Here is a 19,115-nt window from a genome sequence, read left to right on the forward strand (position 1 = left end):
GTTTGTAAGCCTCTTAGAATGGCTAAGCCCCAGTTCATGGCTGGAGCATGCTGCTAGCAAGAAAATATCATATCTTTGTGCCTTTCCCCAAGTGTTGTGTTTCAGGTACACCCAGTCCTATGTCAGCTTGTATTGACTAGTTTTTCAAAGGTGTTTTTGGGAATCCGATTTCTGTTGTTGTTTTTCACTTTAAAGCTGCAGCTAGTAATGTTTTACTCAGCATATATTAAAAAAACTCAACCAGTTCAGAAATAGAAGATAACTATTGAAAGATAAACTTGCTAAGTCCACAGAGCAGGGTTTAGCATAACAAGTTAATTGTGGATTTTTCAGTGGTTTGGGTTTTTAGCACTCAAACCCAGTGATGTAATTTATGGCTGTTGTATGTTGGACTGTATTCACGTGCTTCGGCTGGTAATACTAAGACCTCTTAAGTTACTGGAACAGCAAGCAAGCCAGAAACCAAGATGCACTTGTTAAATTAACACAGAGCTTTAAGTTTGCATTTAATGTGCAGTTAGCCTAAAGAAGGGCTTTGAATTGGGAGGCAAGTGTGGTTTTGCAGCACTGTGTGTAAAGTGGATTTGCCAAATAGCGTAGAGAGATACTTTTTGGAGAAACGGCAACTGGCATGTTGTGCTCAGAAAGCATTGGGGGGGGGAGACAGGGAGGATGGAGCCGAGGCAGCAGCTGACCATTGGTCTGGAAGAAGTCCTGTGTTACAGCCAGTCTGGTTACAAGGACGTACCTGAAGATGCTGTAGCACTGACAGGAGCTGGTGAGGAAGGAGGAGTGGGCAGGGTGGCTGGAGATGATGACCCTCCGGAGGCATGTTCTTTGAGCTGGGTGCTGAAGGGATGGAGTTTGGAAAGGATGGGTTTTAAAGACAGGCTGGAATTAAGGGATGGGGTTTTAAAGAAGACAGACAAGATATTGAGTGAGCTGCCTACCCACCCCCCAGAAAGAAAACCTCTTGCATGTAAATCTATTGAGAAGCTGCTATTTACACACTTTGCAGTCAATAGCCGTTCCTTCCCAAACAAGCCTGTCGTTTTACAGTTAATAACGATGTGCCTCTGCCGATTCCTGTTCCTTTGAGTGATCCGGGAAGGAGCGTGCATACTAACGCGGCAGCGCTGCTGATTTCCTGGGGTTACCCGCGGAGGTAAGGATGAAGATGCAAATGAAAATGCAGGAGGGTATCAAAATGACATTAGGTTGCTGTGCAACCATGTAATAAAATGACAAATGAAATTCAGAGCGGATAAATGCAAAGTGATGTCCATGGGAAAAATATTCTGACTTTCCATTTAAATTGAGTTGCTTGTTAACACTCGGGCATGAGGTCTGTGGGTTGTCTATTTGTGTGGAGGAGTCGGCTGTATGCTCACTAGCTGTCAAAAAGCAAATAAAACACTGGGAATGTTTATGGCACGAGTAGGAAAAAAGCCTGTCTGCCACGGCAAGCGTCTGTGGCGTGCCTTCATCTTGAACGGTGGGAGCCATTCTGGGATCTTCTTCCTAATTCTCTTTCCCTTCCTCACTTCCGCCTCCAAAGAGGATAAAATAGTGTTGCAAAAGCGGCAGAGGTCGCAAGTCTGTCGAGCAGCTTCTGTACGAGGAATGACTAAGTAGACGAGGCTCTGCAGTTTCAAGAAGAGAGATGGGAAAACCTCACATGGATTCAAAGCGTGCCTGGGAGAAACTACTGGAGGAGCAATCGGTGGGACCCCTGAGGCTCAAGTACAGCTTTGGGGATTTGCTTCAGAGATGTGTGGGCTCAGAGAGCCCAAGACTCACTGTGCCTCCTCTTCTGCTTTTCCCTTTACTTCTGCTCTTGGCTGCTGCTGGAGGCAAGATGGCTGGGCTGGACTTTTGGCTTGGCTTTGTAGGCTTTCACTTTGTTTTCCATTAGTGTCATCAAAGAAATACTTTTTTTTCTTTTCTTAGCCAGCGGTACAATTTATTCTCCCATCTAAATATCAGGTAATTCTAAGAACTACAGAATCAGAAGCCCTACTAAAGATCTAATAACTTAAACCATTTCTATCAAGATGTCAGGATCTCAGCAGAGATATTTTTAAGGTGTGCTAAGCTTAGAAAAAGGCTCTGTTTTTAAGCAAGTCTGTCGGAGCTTTAGGTTCCTCACTGCTGAATTCATCCACTTCCGTGATTTCTGCCTTGTAAATTCCGGCAGCGTTTGAGGAACTCCAGAAATAGAAGAAGAAATTACAGAGCAGTTTGACCCCTGGGGTAACTTGAAGAAAGCCTCCTCGCTGTTGTCACAGGTGATGAAACACTCAGCTCATGGTGTTGTACTACCAGTCGAACCAGTTCCCTGCCTTCTCTGTGTTGGGCAAGCCCTCCCTCAGAAGCTCAGCAGTTGAGGATGAGTGCTTTTCCCAGGACCAGAAAGATGGATGGAAAATTTTTGTTGGGTTTTTTTTTTTCCTTCTGTTTGGCTGGGGAGTGGCTGGTTTGACTCGTTTGCTGCTTCGGTAGAGGATCTGTATGTCAGAAAATACAGAAATTGGATGCTTTGGCTTCCCTGAGTGTTATTTTTACACGATTCTGCTGAGTGGAAAAGCTGTTGCTTGTGTGGTTTTGGGGTGCTTTTGTTTTGTTTGGTTGTTTTTTTTTAAGAAATACTTGCACGGCTTTCACTGGGACTTACTTAATTTCTGCCTCGTGCCCCCCACACCCCCCTCTTTCCAGTTGAGGACATAAGATCAAAGGCCACTAAACGTACCCGGTGAGGGAGCCTGTCTTAGTGCAGAAGGTACAAAGGTGCTCACAGCAGCAGCCTGGAGAGGGTGAAAAAGACTCTTGGTCGGCTTTACGTTTTAACCCTGATGCTGCATTAGGTGAGGGGGAAAAAAACCCTTAAAAAACCTTAAAAAAAAATAATCCTGGAACTGCCCTTGGGACTGTTAAGTAATTATGAAGCAGATTTTAGTGATAGTAATCACCGTGTCCTACGTAGGTAGGATTTGGCAGTGGGGGCAGAACAATGCTCTAGCATCAGCATAACGATGGTGTAATTAGCATGCTAGGTGGCTGATTAGGAGCTATGCAAATGGCACTGCAATCAGTACCTGTGTTGGGACTCTGGTGCAGGAGGGGGCCAAGGTGTGAATGAATTATCCCTGGTGGCAGGGCTCAGAAGCACATAGGGCATCCTTGCGCATTGTGGGGCAGGTGGGATGAGGGACTGGCTTACGCAGGGAGTAAGAGCAGGAGATGTTTCTGAAGGTACTTCACCTGTGCTTCTGAAATTTTGTGCTTGGCAGCTACCCTGCCTGTCCCTACAGGTGCCTTGCTGGTCACTATAGCCTCCTGTACGGCCACAGCCATCCAAAATTTCTCTTTAAAAGGCCTCATAATAAAAATGCAAATCATGTAAACAAACAAAAAAAAAATGTTGAAGTTCTGGCAAATTGATGAGACAGGGACTGAGTTCGGGTTCATATGCAAAAGTGCTTATGTAATTTATGCGCATACACCTTGTCAGCCTCATCAGGAGCCCTTAAGTCATACACAGTGATAGCAAGGATAAAGCTATTACCCATTTAATTAATATACAGCCTCCCCATTGACTGTTTTATTGTATATACAGTATAGCTGTTCATTGCTGATACTGCTTTAATCTGCAGATTACAGATTGTATTTTCAAATATGCGAGGCTTTTCTTAAAATGAAGAAGAATAGTAGGAGGACTTTTATCTTCTATTTTCAACTGGGTTATGTAAAGTATCTGTCATAGGTTTTTCATTTTTAAATGCAAATAATTATATATGGCAGGGAGTATGATGAGCATTCAAAGTTGACATTAAAATGAAAACGCATAAAATTTTCCTGAAAAACTGATCAAACAGGTCATTAGTCAAGGTTATAATGACTAGTAGAATGTTTTAAGATCTTTTAAATCTCATTTAAGGTGTTTAAAATGGAGTTGATAGATAGTTTTAAAATGACAACTGCTCCTGCGTCATCCTGCTAGTTGCTAAAAATTTTGACTTAACTTTTCATACTCTTGGAAAGATCTTTCCCCCCCTCCCCTTGCAGCTGTACAAGCAATGTTCAGATGGCATCTGAGGAACTGAGATTTAATCTGTTTTACCTCGCGTTTATGATAGGCTGGGGATGTCCGTGCTATCAGGCTGTGTTTGGCAGCTCACTAAGCTGTGGTGCTGCCATCCTTGAAGCCCCAGACTGGAAAGGAAAAACCACCAAACAAACCATGTGCCAAAACTCGTCAAGTTCCCACACTGTAAAATTGAAGGGAAAGACATAGGGACTGTTTCTCCCTCCTCTGATCTCTTCCTTTTAATCTTGGGCGTTCCTTATTAAATCAGGAAAGGGAAATACGTGGGGACAGAAGAGTGGTTTCTACTTAAAAGTAGGTTTACATTTGAACGAGAGTATTTGTGAAATGTCTTTTTGCAGCTGTTGGAGGGTTGGAAGGAAGGCGAGAAGGCAGCAGTGGAAGCTCTGGGCCAGGAAAGACATTCTCTGATGCCTGGGTCCACCAGCACCTGCACCTTCTCTCCTGCCCGCCAGTTCCCCTCCTTTGGCCATCCCTCCTTCCTGCTGCCAGCCTGGGCTACATCAGGACCTGCTCCCCCGGCTCCACCACTTAGGTTTTGGGTTGGGAGCCTCTTGGAAGCCTGCGTGCAGGAGCCTGCCCAGCTTCTGCTCTTCCCTGCGACAGGCAAGAAGCAGCATCCCGCCAACTGCCCCACCAGCTCAATTAACCTAATGGGCTCCTTGTACAGACAAGACTCTTCCTTTCCCCTCCTCCCGCCTTTCCTTTTCTTCAGTTACCTGGTTGGGATTCATCTCAGCTCACCGAAAAGCACAAGCACTAGATGGTTCTTGTTGCAGCAGGTTGAAACTCTCCAAGCTTCCATCAGCTTGGCGCAGCTGCCCTCCCTGCCCGCACCGCTGCCTGCGCTGCGTGGGCACGGATGCTCGAAACGTGTGAAATGCTTCCAGCGGGGTGTGGGGATGAACTCTGGTCCTTCCACGTCACATTTGAGTTGGTCTTTATACGCCGTGGCTGGTCTGCACCACCTGTTTGGTGCTCAGGGCTTGCTGTATTTATTTACTTACTTCTGTGCGGTGGTCTTCCCATGCTTTCAGAACCTCCTCTCGTCCAGTGACATGCAATGCATTTTGTTTCCGGTGCATCAGCCCTGATGGGTGTCAGTAGTTGATTTCCACACAGGGTGTCTCAGCCTCATTTCACTCGCCCTCTGAATTGTATGTAGCAGTGGGAAATGCGGGGGTTTGAACTTTGATCAGTGGCTTTCTCTAGCGGTACTTCCCCCCCCACCTCCAGCAAAAAAAGATAAACCCACTTGTGCTGTCCCTTTGGGTAATGCTTCCTGGTGCATATAGCATGATTGTGTTAGTGCACATCACCTGAAGAACACTTCGGCACTGCAGTTCTCTTCCCTGCTAGTGATCGAGGTGATCAGTGCAAGAAAAGGTAATTAAGGCGCTGTCGTTCTTCGTCTCCATCGAAAAACCTGCAAAGCGATTCTTGAAGTCGCCCTTCTGATGTCTTCTGGTGGAGTGAGGTAGGAAAGAGCAAGCTTATTCTGTAAGCAACAAGAAGAACTGTTGCCACCTGAAATTGTTTTGCTGGAGGTATTTTTCAGAGGACTCAGGTGTAAGGCCTGAGAGTTGTTCTTGCCTTTAACTGAAGGGAAAGAAAATGCAGACATTTTCCTTCTGGCTGTTTTTGGCTAAGTATTTAAATAAAAGCCCCATGCCTTTCAGGTGGGGTATGAACTTAAGGGTTTTTAAAAGTTTTGATAAAGAAGTCTGTTCTTAGCATCCAATATGGTGTAAATGCTAATTTTGCAGTTATCCATAATACATGAGATTAAAAATAAAAGCCCCTTTTTATTGTTTTAGAGCAGAAGCTTTGCATCTTCATCAAGAAGCTGAAAGAAGCCTTCTTAAAGCCATACAGACACATGCAAATGCATACAATGAAAAATAGTGATGTTTGGGCATTTTGCTTGAAGTTTAATGAATGTTTCCCCACCCCCCTGTGTAAGCTTTCGATGTGGCTTAAAGGTATCCAGCTCTCCTTGGTGACTGCTGTGCCATTCCTGCGTGTGTTCCTGCTGTATGGGGTGGCTTGGTCAGCAGGACCACATCATCTCACTGCATTGGTGTGGGGACTCTCTTACGTGAGCAAAAGAAGAGTGATGTTTTCTTATGCACATTAAAAAAACAAACCAACCAAAACCCAAAATACCCCACAAAACCCACAAGCAAACCCACAAATGGAAGATTTCTTTTGCTTCATCTTAAATTGCCATCAAAAGTTAGTGGTTTCATGCTTGGCAAACCTCACGCTTTTCAGTGTTTCTGCTTTCCTTGCTGAAATTCCTAAACCTTTTACTTTCCTTCCTTACACTGATCATATGAACAAGGCCTTTAAAGGTTTTCTTGAATATTCCCAAGGCGCTTCTAACACAGCAAGCATGTTCAAGTTTGTAAACGTTGATACACTGATGCCTTTTGGAAAAAAGAAAACAAAAGCCCACAACTTCTTAAACTATATTTTATCTGTGGTGTAATTAAAATCTGTGAGGTTATATATCTTAGTGAAGATCAAAAATAGAAAATGTAAGGCTGGTGAAAAATCTGGTTTATTTCTTGATTTAAAACCCCAGCACAGCACCACCGTATCTAACTCAGGCTGTTGGTGTCCGTTTAATGATCCATCGCAGCAGGAGGCACGTAAAACAAGAAGCATATTTTGAAGCGTGCCAATCTCCTTCCACGCCTTCCTAAAAAGCACAGCTACATTATATATTTAAAACCCCAGGGAGCTGGATGGTATTTCCACGCAGCAGATACCTGCTGGGAGATCTGTGTTGGACAAGAATGTGAACGGGTTTAAGTGTGAAAAGCCAGTGCACCTGTGCTTCATTTCAGTTTACACACGTATAGATACACACATGCAGACCTGTATAATATATATAACATGTAATATGTATGTTCATACATAATATTTATGTGAATATATAAACACTCATAGCTAAATACAATTATACTACATATATATATGTAAATATGTTCTATACATTTATATATAGATTCATATAGAATATAATACATAGATGGTATAAATATTATAGAAACATTATAGATAACATATAGACATATAAAGATAATATTTATAATGCAATATAACATATTTTATATATTTTTATGTGTGCCTGTGTGTATATATGTATATGTAAACAGCTAAAACTAACTATTATATGATGTTATCGGTGCTTTGCTTTTTTGTGGCATGCACCTGCAGGGACAGCCAAGATCTGGCTCTGTGGCTCGTGATGCTGCTGTTGTGTGGAGTCTCCTCTCTATACACTGAGTGGTTCTATATGAGGATTTCCTCTTTTATTGCTGTGTAGCTTCCCCCCCTGTCCCCCCCAATAAGCATCTAGTGAGAAGTGTCCCATCTAAAATAAGAGTGTGCCTGTTGCCATCATCATTTGCTTCTTAGATAGGCTCTACTCCAGAAGGCTGTCTGCTGAAGGTTGGGGGCGTTTAGGATAGGTATTGCAATAAACCAGTCGTCAAGATAACATACTATTCTGTCACCTTATGGGAAATAAAGAGAATTATGTGCCTGTCACTTCCATTAGTTAAATTAATATCTCTTAGCCCAGTAAAAGTAATATTCCAGTGATTAAGAAATATTTCCCGTGTGGAGTTTAGATCAGACAGTATCTTCAACATCTCAGGCTTAAATCTGAAATAATAATCAAGTGAGTATTGGATCGGATAATATTACTTGCAGTTAATTGTCGGCCTTGCCATTTTCAGTTCCTCTTGTGTTTTTCCAGATGATTTTTGTGTAATGTATTTTTGCTTACATAAAGAGTTTCCAAAGGTGTGTACCATTAGAAAATGTATAATACAATTGTGAGAGAATATGGTGCATTAGTTGAGATAATTTGCCTTAAAACCTTTCACATACAGCTAATTTAATGAGACAAAGGAGAAGGAGATGACTGGGTAATTCAAATTTGATGTTATTTTGCAAGTTATTGTCGGTCTAGGTGGGAGTTGTCAGAAGGAGGAGGTCGGTTGCGTTTCGGCATTGCTGGGGTGAGGGGTTAACAGCCGGCTCTTCCCTCCCGCTCCGCAGCAGTTTGGGACAACCCACTTCTTCCTTCCTGCCTGAAACGCTGCTGTCCGTAAGGTGGTCGCCAGTACGGGGTCTGTGGTTGTAAAATTCAGCAGGCAGGGAAACAGCTGCCACAAAGTTCATTCGATGGTGTTAGAACACGCCTGGGTGCAGTAACAGGAGCAGGTAGCTCAGTGACACGGGTCATTGGGAGGATGTAGTCCTCAGTGAAACATTTGGCAGGCAGAGCCCTGTTAATACCCGTCCCTCATTTACCATCAAAATCGGTGCTTTCAGTTTCCAGAACCAGCAGTCAATTTTTTTCAGTGCTCACCGTGCTCCAAGCCGTTCTGCATGGAGATACCTCCATAGGTGTGGAGGCATCAGTGAAACAAGTATATGTCATTGGGGAAAACCTATCAGGAGATGTGGCAAGTGTAGTTCTGGCTGGGTACCAAATATGTGTTTACCTGGTTATTATTACTGTTATCTGTGGTTCTTCATTTGGCACTACAGTCTGACAGAGAAGTGGTTGGGGATTTCTGATAAGAGCTCTTTTTCCTTTCTCCTTTTTTCTCAATTGTCACCCCTCTTTTTCTTATTCTCCCTTTTTTGGGCTTTGTTTGTCTTCCCACCCCCCTAGAATTTAGTTAAGGACATCAATACATTTAATCTTCCTTGTAGATCTAAAGATCTAAGGTAACATCCTCCCAAAACACTTAGATAATTTTTCTCTATAAAATAGGATGATTGTGAATTTAAATGCATACTTTATTGTAGCATTTATATGCAGACAAATCTTTTAATAATGAAACTGCAGTTGTCTGTGCACATCAGTGTAAATTTTGGTGACAGATCTTTTGCATCCTCTGAGTAGATGAGCACTGTATCTGGTGCTTCGATACCTCTCCATACAGCGGGGAAATGAGTTTCAAAGCCAGTGGTGTGGTTTGATTGCTGCTTGCTTTTTGGTAATCATTAGAGCTCCATTTACAGGGTTAATTTATGGATGTTTCTTTTTTTCCCATGTGCTCATGTATTTTGTCAGCTGTCACACAACTTTAAGTTGCTTGTTCCATCACCTTTTTGAAAAGCAATAATCTATGGGGAAAACAGCACAAGATTGTTAGACACATTTTCCTCTAGTAGCATTAGTGACATGTGTATGTAAGATGCTTTGTTTGTATTTCCTCTTGTTTTTGTTAGTTGTTGTTATTTACAGTCCTTTCTGTACACAAATGTATAGATACATACATACAGATACAGGAAGATGTTAATTAGGAAATCTTCCTGCTTAGCAGGGTTAGTAAAGAGCTGGTAAAGGGGCTGTTCTCTTTTTGAGTTGTTTGTGTTTGGTCTTCAGCAGCCAGTAAGTCGGTACCAAAGAAACGGCATATAAAAGTTCCCTTTAAATATGTACGTATGCCTTGCTAACCTCAGAGGGCAAAGGAAGAGGTTGGGCTTTGAAGAGTGTGGTGGTGGTCTTTCTTGTTAGCTGCTTCATTTGCTCCAGCTCTGGGAGTCTGGCCCAGTTAAGATCCTTGTGAGGTGTCTTGGTCCGCTCTCTGGGACATCATACAAGGAGAGAAATTACTGAGCTTCAGTGAGGAGGGGAACCTGGTCCTAGTTTTGAAAGGCAGTAGTGCAGAACTTGAGTGAGCTGAACAAATCTCCGTCTTAAAACCTGTGAGAAGGGTTTGTCTCGGTTGTAATTTTTTGGTTCTACTGAGAAAAATAACTGGAAAACAATTTCAGGCTTCAGCTGTGAACAAATGGTTCCAGTGTAGTTGAGCGGGATCAGCTCATCAATATTAGAGTAAGTCATTTAAACCCACTGATTTAAATGTCTTTAAAAGACCAGTTTCTAGAAACCTTGTGGAGTAACAGTCAGACTGAGTCACAGCCTCCATGCCAGTGAAGAAGGAGGTGAAGACTTAGAAGATCTGTCTTCCTCCTTCTACGTGTGGCAGCCAGGAAGCCTGGTATTTCTTGAGTTGTACCAGGAAGAGTCAGAGATGTTTAGGGTGAATCCAGTTACAATCTATCCTACCCAGGGGAGGGGGATAAAGGAGGCGAGGGGAGGAAGCTTTCACTGGTGTTTTGGAAAGCGATCATTTATATGTGAAGGATGTGTTCCAAGCTCAGGTCTGGGTCAGTCGGGCCATCGCACGATGTCTTACCAAGACGTCTCTTTTCCTGAAGGCACTCAAAGGACTGTTTACTACTAAAAAAGTTAAATAATAATCTCTCTTGGGTTTATACTCATCCCAATTGTCCCTTTTCTCTCTTCTTGCTTTACACGTGCCAGCGCCCAGGCATGTGCAGAAGGAGGTCACCCCCTTCCCACAGGGTCCACTCCACAGTAGCAGCAGAAGTGCGATTCCCTTCCCACCGCCGCCGTGGCTGGGGGCAGTGGGGGGGTCTGCGGAGGACAGGGTGAGGGGGAAGGCTCAGGCCTCTCTTTGTTCCTGCCGCGTCTGTGCGAATTTTGGGTAGTTTCAGACAAAAATAAGCGGGGGGTACCGCTCCCCCTTGCTGCCCCTGTGCTACTCCCATGTGTGACAGTCTTGGCTCCGTCGCTTCACGTAGCAAATCCTGTTTGCTCTTTGTATCTCCGTGTTTAACGCCGCATTGTCTTGTTTTAACAGCATTTTCCAAAAGCGTCTTAAAGGCCCCTGTAATGCACCGTAATGCCTTTGCCAGAGAGTCCCCTGACTGCCTCAATTACTACAGACAGTATGAAACAGCGGTGGGATTAGCTGCTGACTGCGGATCCAATGCCAGTGCTTCTCTGTCTGGAGTTCCGTGTAATTTAACGTGTCAATGGCCGTGCTGGTAAAACATGATAACGTTTTGTATGGCTGCGTTACCCGTAACGTGCACGGCCTGTTTGTTTGTGCACGGTGTCGCTCCCAAATATAAGCGCCTCGTTCAAGACAGATTCCAGCAAATGACTTTCTGAAACCTTGCCTTTTTTATGTACCTGTTTTAATAATGACTTCTCTTTCTTTCAGACAAAATTGAAGAAGCACAAAAACAACTTAATGGAACAGAAGACCAACAGAGAGGTAATAAACAAATTCAAAAATGAAATAGGGGAATAAAAAAAAAATAAAAAGCACATTGTGATGCAAGAGGCTGATCCAAAGACTTTCTGCATCAGTGCAGAGGCTCCAGTGGGCTGGGTGCTGGATGAGGCCCTGGGCATGTCTGTCTGCCGATCAGGGGCTGTGATCTGTAACGCCCCGATTTTGCTGAGATACAAATGCTTTGTTTTAACCACTTGAGTGGCTGCGCTGACCTTGACAGGACTGCTGAAGCTGTAGCATTAGGGATGTGCACAAGCTACCGACTACAGCCTGTGCTGTTTGGTTCATTATACCATTTACCTAATCATTAATAACTGTATTTAGTTCATGACAAGCATTATATGTTGATTTCTAACAGATGCTGAAGGGGGATTGATCATCACAGGTTATTTTAAGAAGCAGATGACCTGTGACAGATTCAGTCTGTGTGTTAGAGCTTGGAGAGCTGGTGGAAAGCCATTGCATTTCGAGGCTGGTTGACTACAGTGGTACCTGGTGGGTTGTGTGATAAAATTCATCTGCACACCTGTGGAGGAGCCTACACTGGTGGGGGGGGCCCAAGCAGTACCTTGGTGAGCTTCTCCCAGGCCCATCGTGGGACAGCTATGTGTCTACATGCCCAGAGTAGTGCGTGGGAAAGTGGAGACCCAAATTAAGGACCCAAAGGAAGGGAGACCCTGTCCAGTCCCACCCCAGCGCTGTCTTTGCAGAGTCCCACTGTCCGTGAAGCCCATCACTGTGAACCATTGGTAGCAGCTCTCTGCATTATTTTTTTTTTTAACTAAAGGTGTTGCTAGCTGGGGCTTTGGGATGTGTTGGGGGATGCAGGGGAAGAATTTTTGGGGATTGCACAGGACTTGTTATGGGATGCTTAGGGCAAGAACCAGAGGTGGGAAAAGGGAGGGATTTAGGTCATAATGGGAAGGAACAAATGTGGGAAGTAGAGGGATAAGAGAATAATAGGTTCTGTTTTCATGTTAGCAGTGGCTGGCCAGGATGCTTGTGTGGTGATGCCCTTCTCTTGACCAGCACAGTCTGTTCTGTCTCCTCATTAAACTTTACCTCTGGGTAATCAGATGTGTCAGCTCTGGGTGTGAGAGGGGCTGCGTGTCTGTAGGGCTGAGAGCGTGGTGGAGCAGCTGTAGAGTCCAGGGGAGTTGTGGACAGCTTTATGTGACTGTGTGTGCTCACGGGCTTACATGTCCAGGTGGCAGCAACTGGGAAGACTGGCATCTGGGGGTGAGGGGCTGCTGGGCAGGACTGACTGTGCCTGCTGGCGGGGTCCAGCTTGGCATATAAGTATATTCCTATTAATGGACATCCATCCTGCTCGGCTGGGACAGGAGCAAGATGGGTCTGTTCATGTTGGTGTGAATGCTCTGGGTGTCTGTCTGGAATCTGTATGTCCAGCCATATATATGTGCATGCACATGGTTTATATATTGGCTCTGTGTGTATATATTTGCCTGTGTCTATTGGAAATTCACATTCGGCCTCACTACTGGTTGGGCCTGGGGGCAGGGAGCGACAGCAGCCTTGCTTTTCTCAGGCTGCTGGATTCAGCCCGAGAGTTTTTTCCTCTTAATAGCATGAAATTTTTGTTGCTTTGGTTTGTCTTGTTCTGGGTAGGCATTCACCTTTTGTTGCAGTGAACTGTCCTATCCTATGACACATCTGTGATCACTGTTGGAAGTTGTTGGTGCTCTGTCCTTGAATCAAAGTTTATTATCTTTTGAAATTGTGATCTTCAAACTTTTTGAAGAGTAGAGAGCAAAGAAATACCCAAGCAGATCTCGTCAGGGTCCATCTGGCCCAGCATTCTGCCTTCAGCAGAGGCTATAGGACATGCTGTTGAAGGACAGCATAATCCTGGCTCCTTTCTGCAGTCCGTGCTTCTGGTGCTCTCCACAGACGTTGGGTTCAGGATGTCTGCCTCATCCCTTTAGTATCTAGACATTTTTGGTCCTGCTGTACATGAATTGTTTTGATTAAAGGCTGTCTGCATCCAGCATAGTCTGGCAGCAAACTGTGGAAGTTCACTACCAGTCACATTAAAAATATGCTATTTTGCCTCTTTTCCCAGTTCCCAACTAGTTTCAACAGGTGTCCCCTGGTTCAAGGACTGTGCAGTTTCTGAAATAGCAGCTCTGCGTTCACCTTATCTGCTGCCTTTGTGATTTATGAACCTCGTCCTTGTCCTGCTCAGCTTTCTTTTCTCCAAACTCGTGACTGGTTTAGTTTTCCAAGGGAAGGTTTGATATGAACTCTCATACTGGGACCATGATATCGCTCTACATATTTGTAAAAGAGAAAGAAAAAAAAAACCCTAAAGTGGCTAGATGGTAACAGCAGTGCTTCAGACATTGAGAAAGGCTTTGCAACAAACTAGACCTGCTACTAAATAGTTTGGTTGTATTTTTTAGTGGATCACAGATAAGCGATATTGTCATCCAAACATGAAAAATCTTGGCATGTAAAGTCCTACTGTCTGCTGTTGTTGGTCTTGCAGAAGGAATACTGGTCCGGATTGGGTTTTATGATGGGCATGTTTCTCTCAGCTGCCTGATTGCTGCTCTGAATTTTTGGTAGGAGAAGCTGTGTTTCTCTTTAGCTTTGACAGTATCTCCCAAGGCTGTTTCACACCCTGGGTGTACCCCTGCTTTGGAATTGAATTTCATCTTCTGACACACTACATGTGTGACAAGGTGTGACAAGGAAGGTCCAGCAAGTGCTGCACGTGGTGTTCTTTATAACCTGGAAGGGACAGTGAGCTTGAACTGCAAAGAATTTTTCCTTGAGAAGGCAGTGAAAGCTTTCTCTGATGGTACCATAGCCTGGAAGACAGTCAGCCAAATCTGACTGCTTTGTCTTTGATCTACATACAGCTCTTTGTCCTCCTAAGAAAGCCACTCCAAGAAAGTCTTCTCCCTTCCACAGTGGTAAAGTCCTCTCAGATCCTTGTGATTGCCACAGAGGCTTCTGAACTTGGTCACCCCTGGTACCAGTTAAGGCACTGAAGACCAGGATGAAGAACTGCAAACATTTGTTTTCTTCTTTATCTGTTGCAGCAGTTCTGTGCCTGTCACAGCAGTCTGGACCCAAGCTCCACCAACACTGTCACTGGATTCTTTGGCACTAGTGGAACTAACTTACTGATCTCCATACTTGGCACTAGCAATGCTAAGACCACTGCTTAAACCTCTACTGTGGCTTCCGAAGCTGTTCAGGGAACTAAAATTGGTGTCAGACTCCAGCAACACCAAGACTGTCTGTAAAGTGGGTGGCAGATGTCCAAAAGAATTGTCTCATGACCTGATGTATACTCTGCATGACTCTGTGTCCTCAAAGTATAAGGTAGTCTGGGATGGTCAGGGGACAGGCGTGTGTCTCAGGCCCACTGCAGTTTAGACTTGCAGATTGTTTAGTGGTTTTTCATGTGTGAATTCATCCCTCTGAAAAAAGCTGCTGTTCTGATTTCAATTTCTGCTTCAAGCTTTGGAGTTTAGGTGACGGTGTGGTTTTACCCCAGCCAGCAACTAAGCCCCACACAGCCGCTCACTCACTCTCCCGCAGTGGGATGGAGGAGGGAGACTGGATGGAGCTGCACACACAAGCAAAGGAAGGAATTCCTTCACTGCTTCCCACGGGCAGGCAGGTGTCCAGCCATCTCCAGGAGAGCAGGGCTCCATCACGCCAGCAGTGGGTTGGGAAGGCCAGCAGAAAAGGCCTTGACTCTGTGTAAACACTGCTCAGCAGTAGCTAGAACATCCTTTTATTATCAACACTGTTTTCAGCACGCACCCAAAACACAGCTCTACGCTAGCTGCTGTGGAGAAAATTAACTCTGTCCCTGCCAAAACCAGCACATGCTGGAGAGGGTTAATGGGTAGACTGGCTGTACCTATTTCTTCACCAGGAAACATTTTAAACAGGTTACTGATTGTCACTGCAACCCGTGTGCAATATAACAAACCCATCCTGAACCCGGACTTCCAGTCCTTCTAGTGGCATGTAAGCGTCTGCCAGTCTCCTCTCCTGATCCAGGAGACTGATCTCTGGATCTCCTTTCCTTCCAGGACTGGCAGGTATCTCTGTGTAGCTTCCAGGAGAGGCCACTTTTCAACCTATCTTATTTAGGGGTCAGCAGCTTCTTATTATCCCGCTGCCTTAACATTTGAAGCTAACTGTACTCAGGCAAAGCATGGGAAGGTTTACCTGCTGTACACACCACCTTTCCTTCAAGGTCTACGCTCCATAGCATGGTCCAGGATTCATGTTCTGGTGGCTGTCTTCATTATAGCACTCCTGGTCTCCCTTCAGAAAAGATGATGCTGCAAACAGCAGAAAGGAATAAGCTGTCAGTTAAGTTTCAGACCAGCATGTTACATTGGTCCTCTCTAGTTTATCAATTCTGATAGAAGGAGTACTTACTACAGAGGACCTTCATGAGCTGAAGGCATCAGGTCTGTCCTTAAACTCTGTTAAGGTCTGTTTCGCACCTCTTTGATTCTGTCATGTGCCTGTCAACCAAGTTGCTATACTTTCCCACTCCCTCATCTTCACATTCCTTGGAGAGCATTTTCAGTTTCTTGCTGGACGTGGAATTCGAAGAGTATGCAATGTATTCTCTCTCCTACATCCTCCATTTCAGATCCTCAGCACAGCTGTTGACTTCTTGGTTGGTGAAGGTGGATTTCTAGGTTGCTCTTGCCTCTTCCAGAGGTCCAAGCTGTTGTGACAGATCTCTCGTGATGATGAGTTCCCTTCCAGAGGTACCACAGGTTTCTCCCAAAGACAGGATCAGGATTTATCTCAGATCAGTTCCCTTTGCAGAGTCTCATGCTAATACTCATATTGGCTGTGCCTTCCTCATTTGCATCCTTCCACACAGAAGTGGTGCTGCCAGGTCCAAGAGTTTTGGCTGACTCGATGAGCGGTTGTTTAAATTGCATCGGGCTCTATCAGTATTTGCTGAGAAACCACCAGGACTGAACCATTAGAGCCCTGGTTTGGACCCCAGCAAGGTCCAAGCGGCTTCTGGGCTGCTGCTGAAAAATAACCCATTGCACGAATGTATGTTTGAGCTACTGTGGGAAGAAAGAGTAAAGAAAGGAGAGATTGCATCCCAGCAGCAAATACTCTCCGAGATGCACAATCCACATGCACATATGTTCCCCTCCCACACTTGCAGTCCTTTCAAAGCAGTGTGTTGGCATGGAGGAGAGGCAACTGAAATTAAATGCCCTTTACCTTGTTTGCCCATCTGCTGGTTGTTCGTTGGGTTTTTTTTTTTAACCAGAATATTAGTTTTCTAGTGAAGTGAACAGCATTCAGATTTAGGTGAGGAAGTTTGTCATTGTAAATGGAAGCGTGAGACCTCAGTCCAGAAATGTAGGTTCTGCTGCAGTTTCATGGTAGACATACTTTGTATCTTTGGAGTCCTTCCAAGCCCTCCCTACCTTATCATCCCTCTTGTTAAATGAGTGCAGGCTATTGACAGAATCATAGAGGCAGTTTCAAATACATTATTATAAATAGACCGTCGCTCTCCCCAGATAAACAAGACGTTGCAGACCTCTTACCTTGAAGATTAATTCCCTTTTCATGTTGCCACATCCCAGCTTACAGGCGACGCTCACCAGCCCACCATCTGGCCTCAGAGGAGCGGCCAGGTCCCTCCCCTCCTCTCCCCTCCCTGCAGACACTCCCCATCCCGCTTCCTGCCTCTGCACCTCTCCCTGCCAAAAAGCAGGTGAGAACAACTGGGTGCTGGTGATGTACCCTGCTCCCCAGGTCGTCGTCCGGGGGTCAGCACTGTAGTCTTGTCTTTTCATGGGAGATAGGAAATGGAAGGAGAAGGGGTAGATCAAAAAAACCCTGGAAATGTGGTGCTAAACTGTTCTAAGAGTTTTGATTTACTGGCTTAGAGTGACCTTGTCCTCCACAGATGTTTCCCTGAAGTTTTTCCTGTAGGTTTGCAAGCTTGTGAGTTTTCTGGGTTGTTCGCTGCTTCTGTCATTAGTGTGAAACATTTTGGTTCTATTTTGTATTTGTAGGAAACTCTGCCTTACTTTGGGGCAAGGCATGTAACCGAGATCCAAAGTTTCATTTGATTCTTTTCATCTTCCCGTCCTTATCTCCACCAACCATATGGGCCAGAAATGCAGGCGCTCTAAATGGAAGTACATAATCTTCAAAAGTTGCAAGTTACAGAGTGTCCTGTTTGCTGCTTCACGCTGCTGAGAAGATTAGCTTCCCTTTTTATTCCTCTGTTGACATATCCCAGAGCTACCTACCTTTTACTTTCCAGATGTTCAAAACTACAAGCTAGCGGCGCTGCTTCATGCAATTCAGTGGTGCGTTTGCTTCATGTCTGAATTCATAAAAGGGTTTGTATCTGCATTAAAATGTGTCAATACACGTGTCTGAGGGGTAATTTATTTAAATTGTTCTGTGTACGTCAAGCTATAAGGCTTTAAATCAAGACCGAATTATCCTCCTAAAATATTTACAGCAGCTCCGACAGCTGTGATTGGCTTGATGTAGGAACTGTTCGTGTCTGTACCACATGTCATGCAAGATCTCACATTTTCCCAAGTCCCATCAGTTCTCAGAATCTCTGGTGCCTTCATGTGGAGGGAGCGTTGCGCCCTGCTAATAGCAGCAGCAACGACTGGAAAGGTTCTGTCTGCCTGTGAGCACATTGAACGCCGGGTTTTGTGTCCACAAAGGACAGGGAGAAAATTCTCCTGACTGCTGTAGGAGTGGGAATTGTCTCTGCTATCATTTAACCTCATTTTTCATTGCTTTTGTCTTCAGCAGTTAAGTACATTTGAATGCCCTCATTTTACCTGGAGGGACACACACACACACACAAATGACACACACATACAGGACAATCAGCTGATAAAACCGGAGATGTTTACGTATTCTTCGCTCTGAGAAACAACAGCAGAGTATGGGCTTAATCCAGGGAAGTTTTCTGGCTCCTGTAAACCTCCTGGGTTGTGAGTCAATGCCTGTATCTGTTATTTCTATTTCAATTTTCTTTGGTTAGTACATTTAGTTTATACTACTAGCAGCTGAAATCTGCTCGGTAAATCCACTGCTGGTGCTAGACACAGCAAGAACTGGTATTGTTTTGACAGGCAGACAAACAGATTTACAGTCTTAAATTGAACATTTCGTCCTTTGGAGCTATTATGAGAACTCGGTTAAAGCATTAATGGGATGTTAACATAATAGTATTTTGACTTTGTTTTCTGAGTGACAGTTCAGCAGAAAGAGATTCCAACCTGCAAGTGTAATTTTCAAAGGGACATTATACAAATTAACTTTGTAAAAACAATTGTTGAAGAAAAAGCATCTTCCTGAGAGTAAGCGGAGAGTGGCTATTCTGAGTGATGGTGCAGCGGGGTGTTAAATCAGTGGCTGTATGTTTTCAGACACAGTAACATTTTGTGTGTGACCCTGCTTTAATGAAGAGAAGGATTCTCTTAGCACCCTTCTAAAATCTGAAGCCAGGGCAAGCTTATTTTTGCGGTGGGAGGGCGCTGAGCTAACGAACTAGCTAATTCGAGAGGCGCGTGTAGTAACTGCAGTGGGTTGCTAATTTTAGCTGATGTGAGCTGGGAGCGAGCCAGTTGTGGCAATGCAAGAGGTGTCACTTGTTAGCTTCCTTGTAGTCTGCCTTGCATATGAGTAACTAGTGGGGTTTTCATACTTTCCAGATACTCCTTTAGCTCCTTTCGGTCGTTAATTTCCTTTGTCCCGTCTCCTGAAGGGAAAATGTAATACGTAAAGGGGTGGTGAATTCGGCGTAGAGTACTGCGCTCTGGGAGTTACATTCTACTGGCTGGGGTCTTTCA

The 19,115-nt window shown here is 44.5% G+C and overlaps 1 protein-coding gene across 1 annotated transcript in view; it reads left to right on the forward strand.

Annotated features, from left to right (window-relative positions):
• Window positions 1-672: 672 nt before the first annotated feature.
• HIVEP1 (HIVEP zinc finger 1) overlaps window positions 673-19,115 on the forward strand; it is a gene marked incomplete at both ends in the record, with an annotated part of 59,330 nt that continues 40,887 nt past the window's right edge. The window contains 3 exons of the mRNA XM_084260638.1: window positions 673-778; window positions 10,807-10,965; window positions 11,173-11,226. Coding sequence (XP_084116764.1) covers window positions 673-778; window positions 10,807-10,965; window positions 11,173-11,226 — 319 coding nt within the window. The remainder of the gene's footprint in view (window positions 779-10,806; window positions 10,966-11,172; window positions 11,227-19,115) is intronic.

The sequence above is a fragment of the Gallinula chloropus genome, assembly GCF_964237585.1.
Source record: "Gallinula chloropus genome assembly, chromosome: 2".
Lineage (NCBI taxonomy): Eukaryota > Metazoa > Chordata > Aves > Gruiformes > Rallidae > Gallinula > Gallinula chloropus.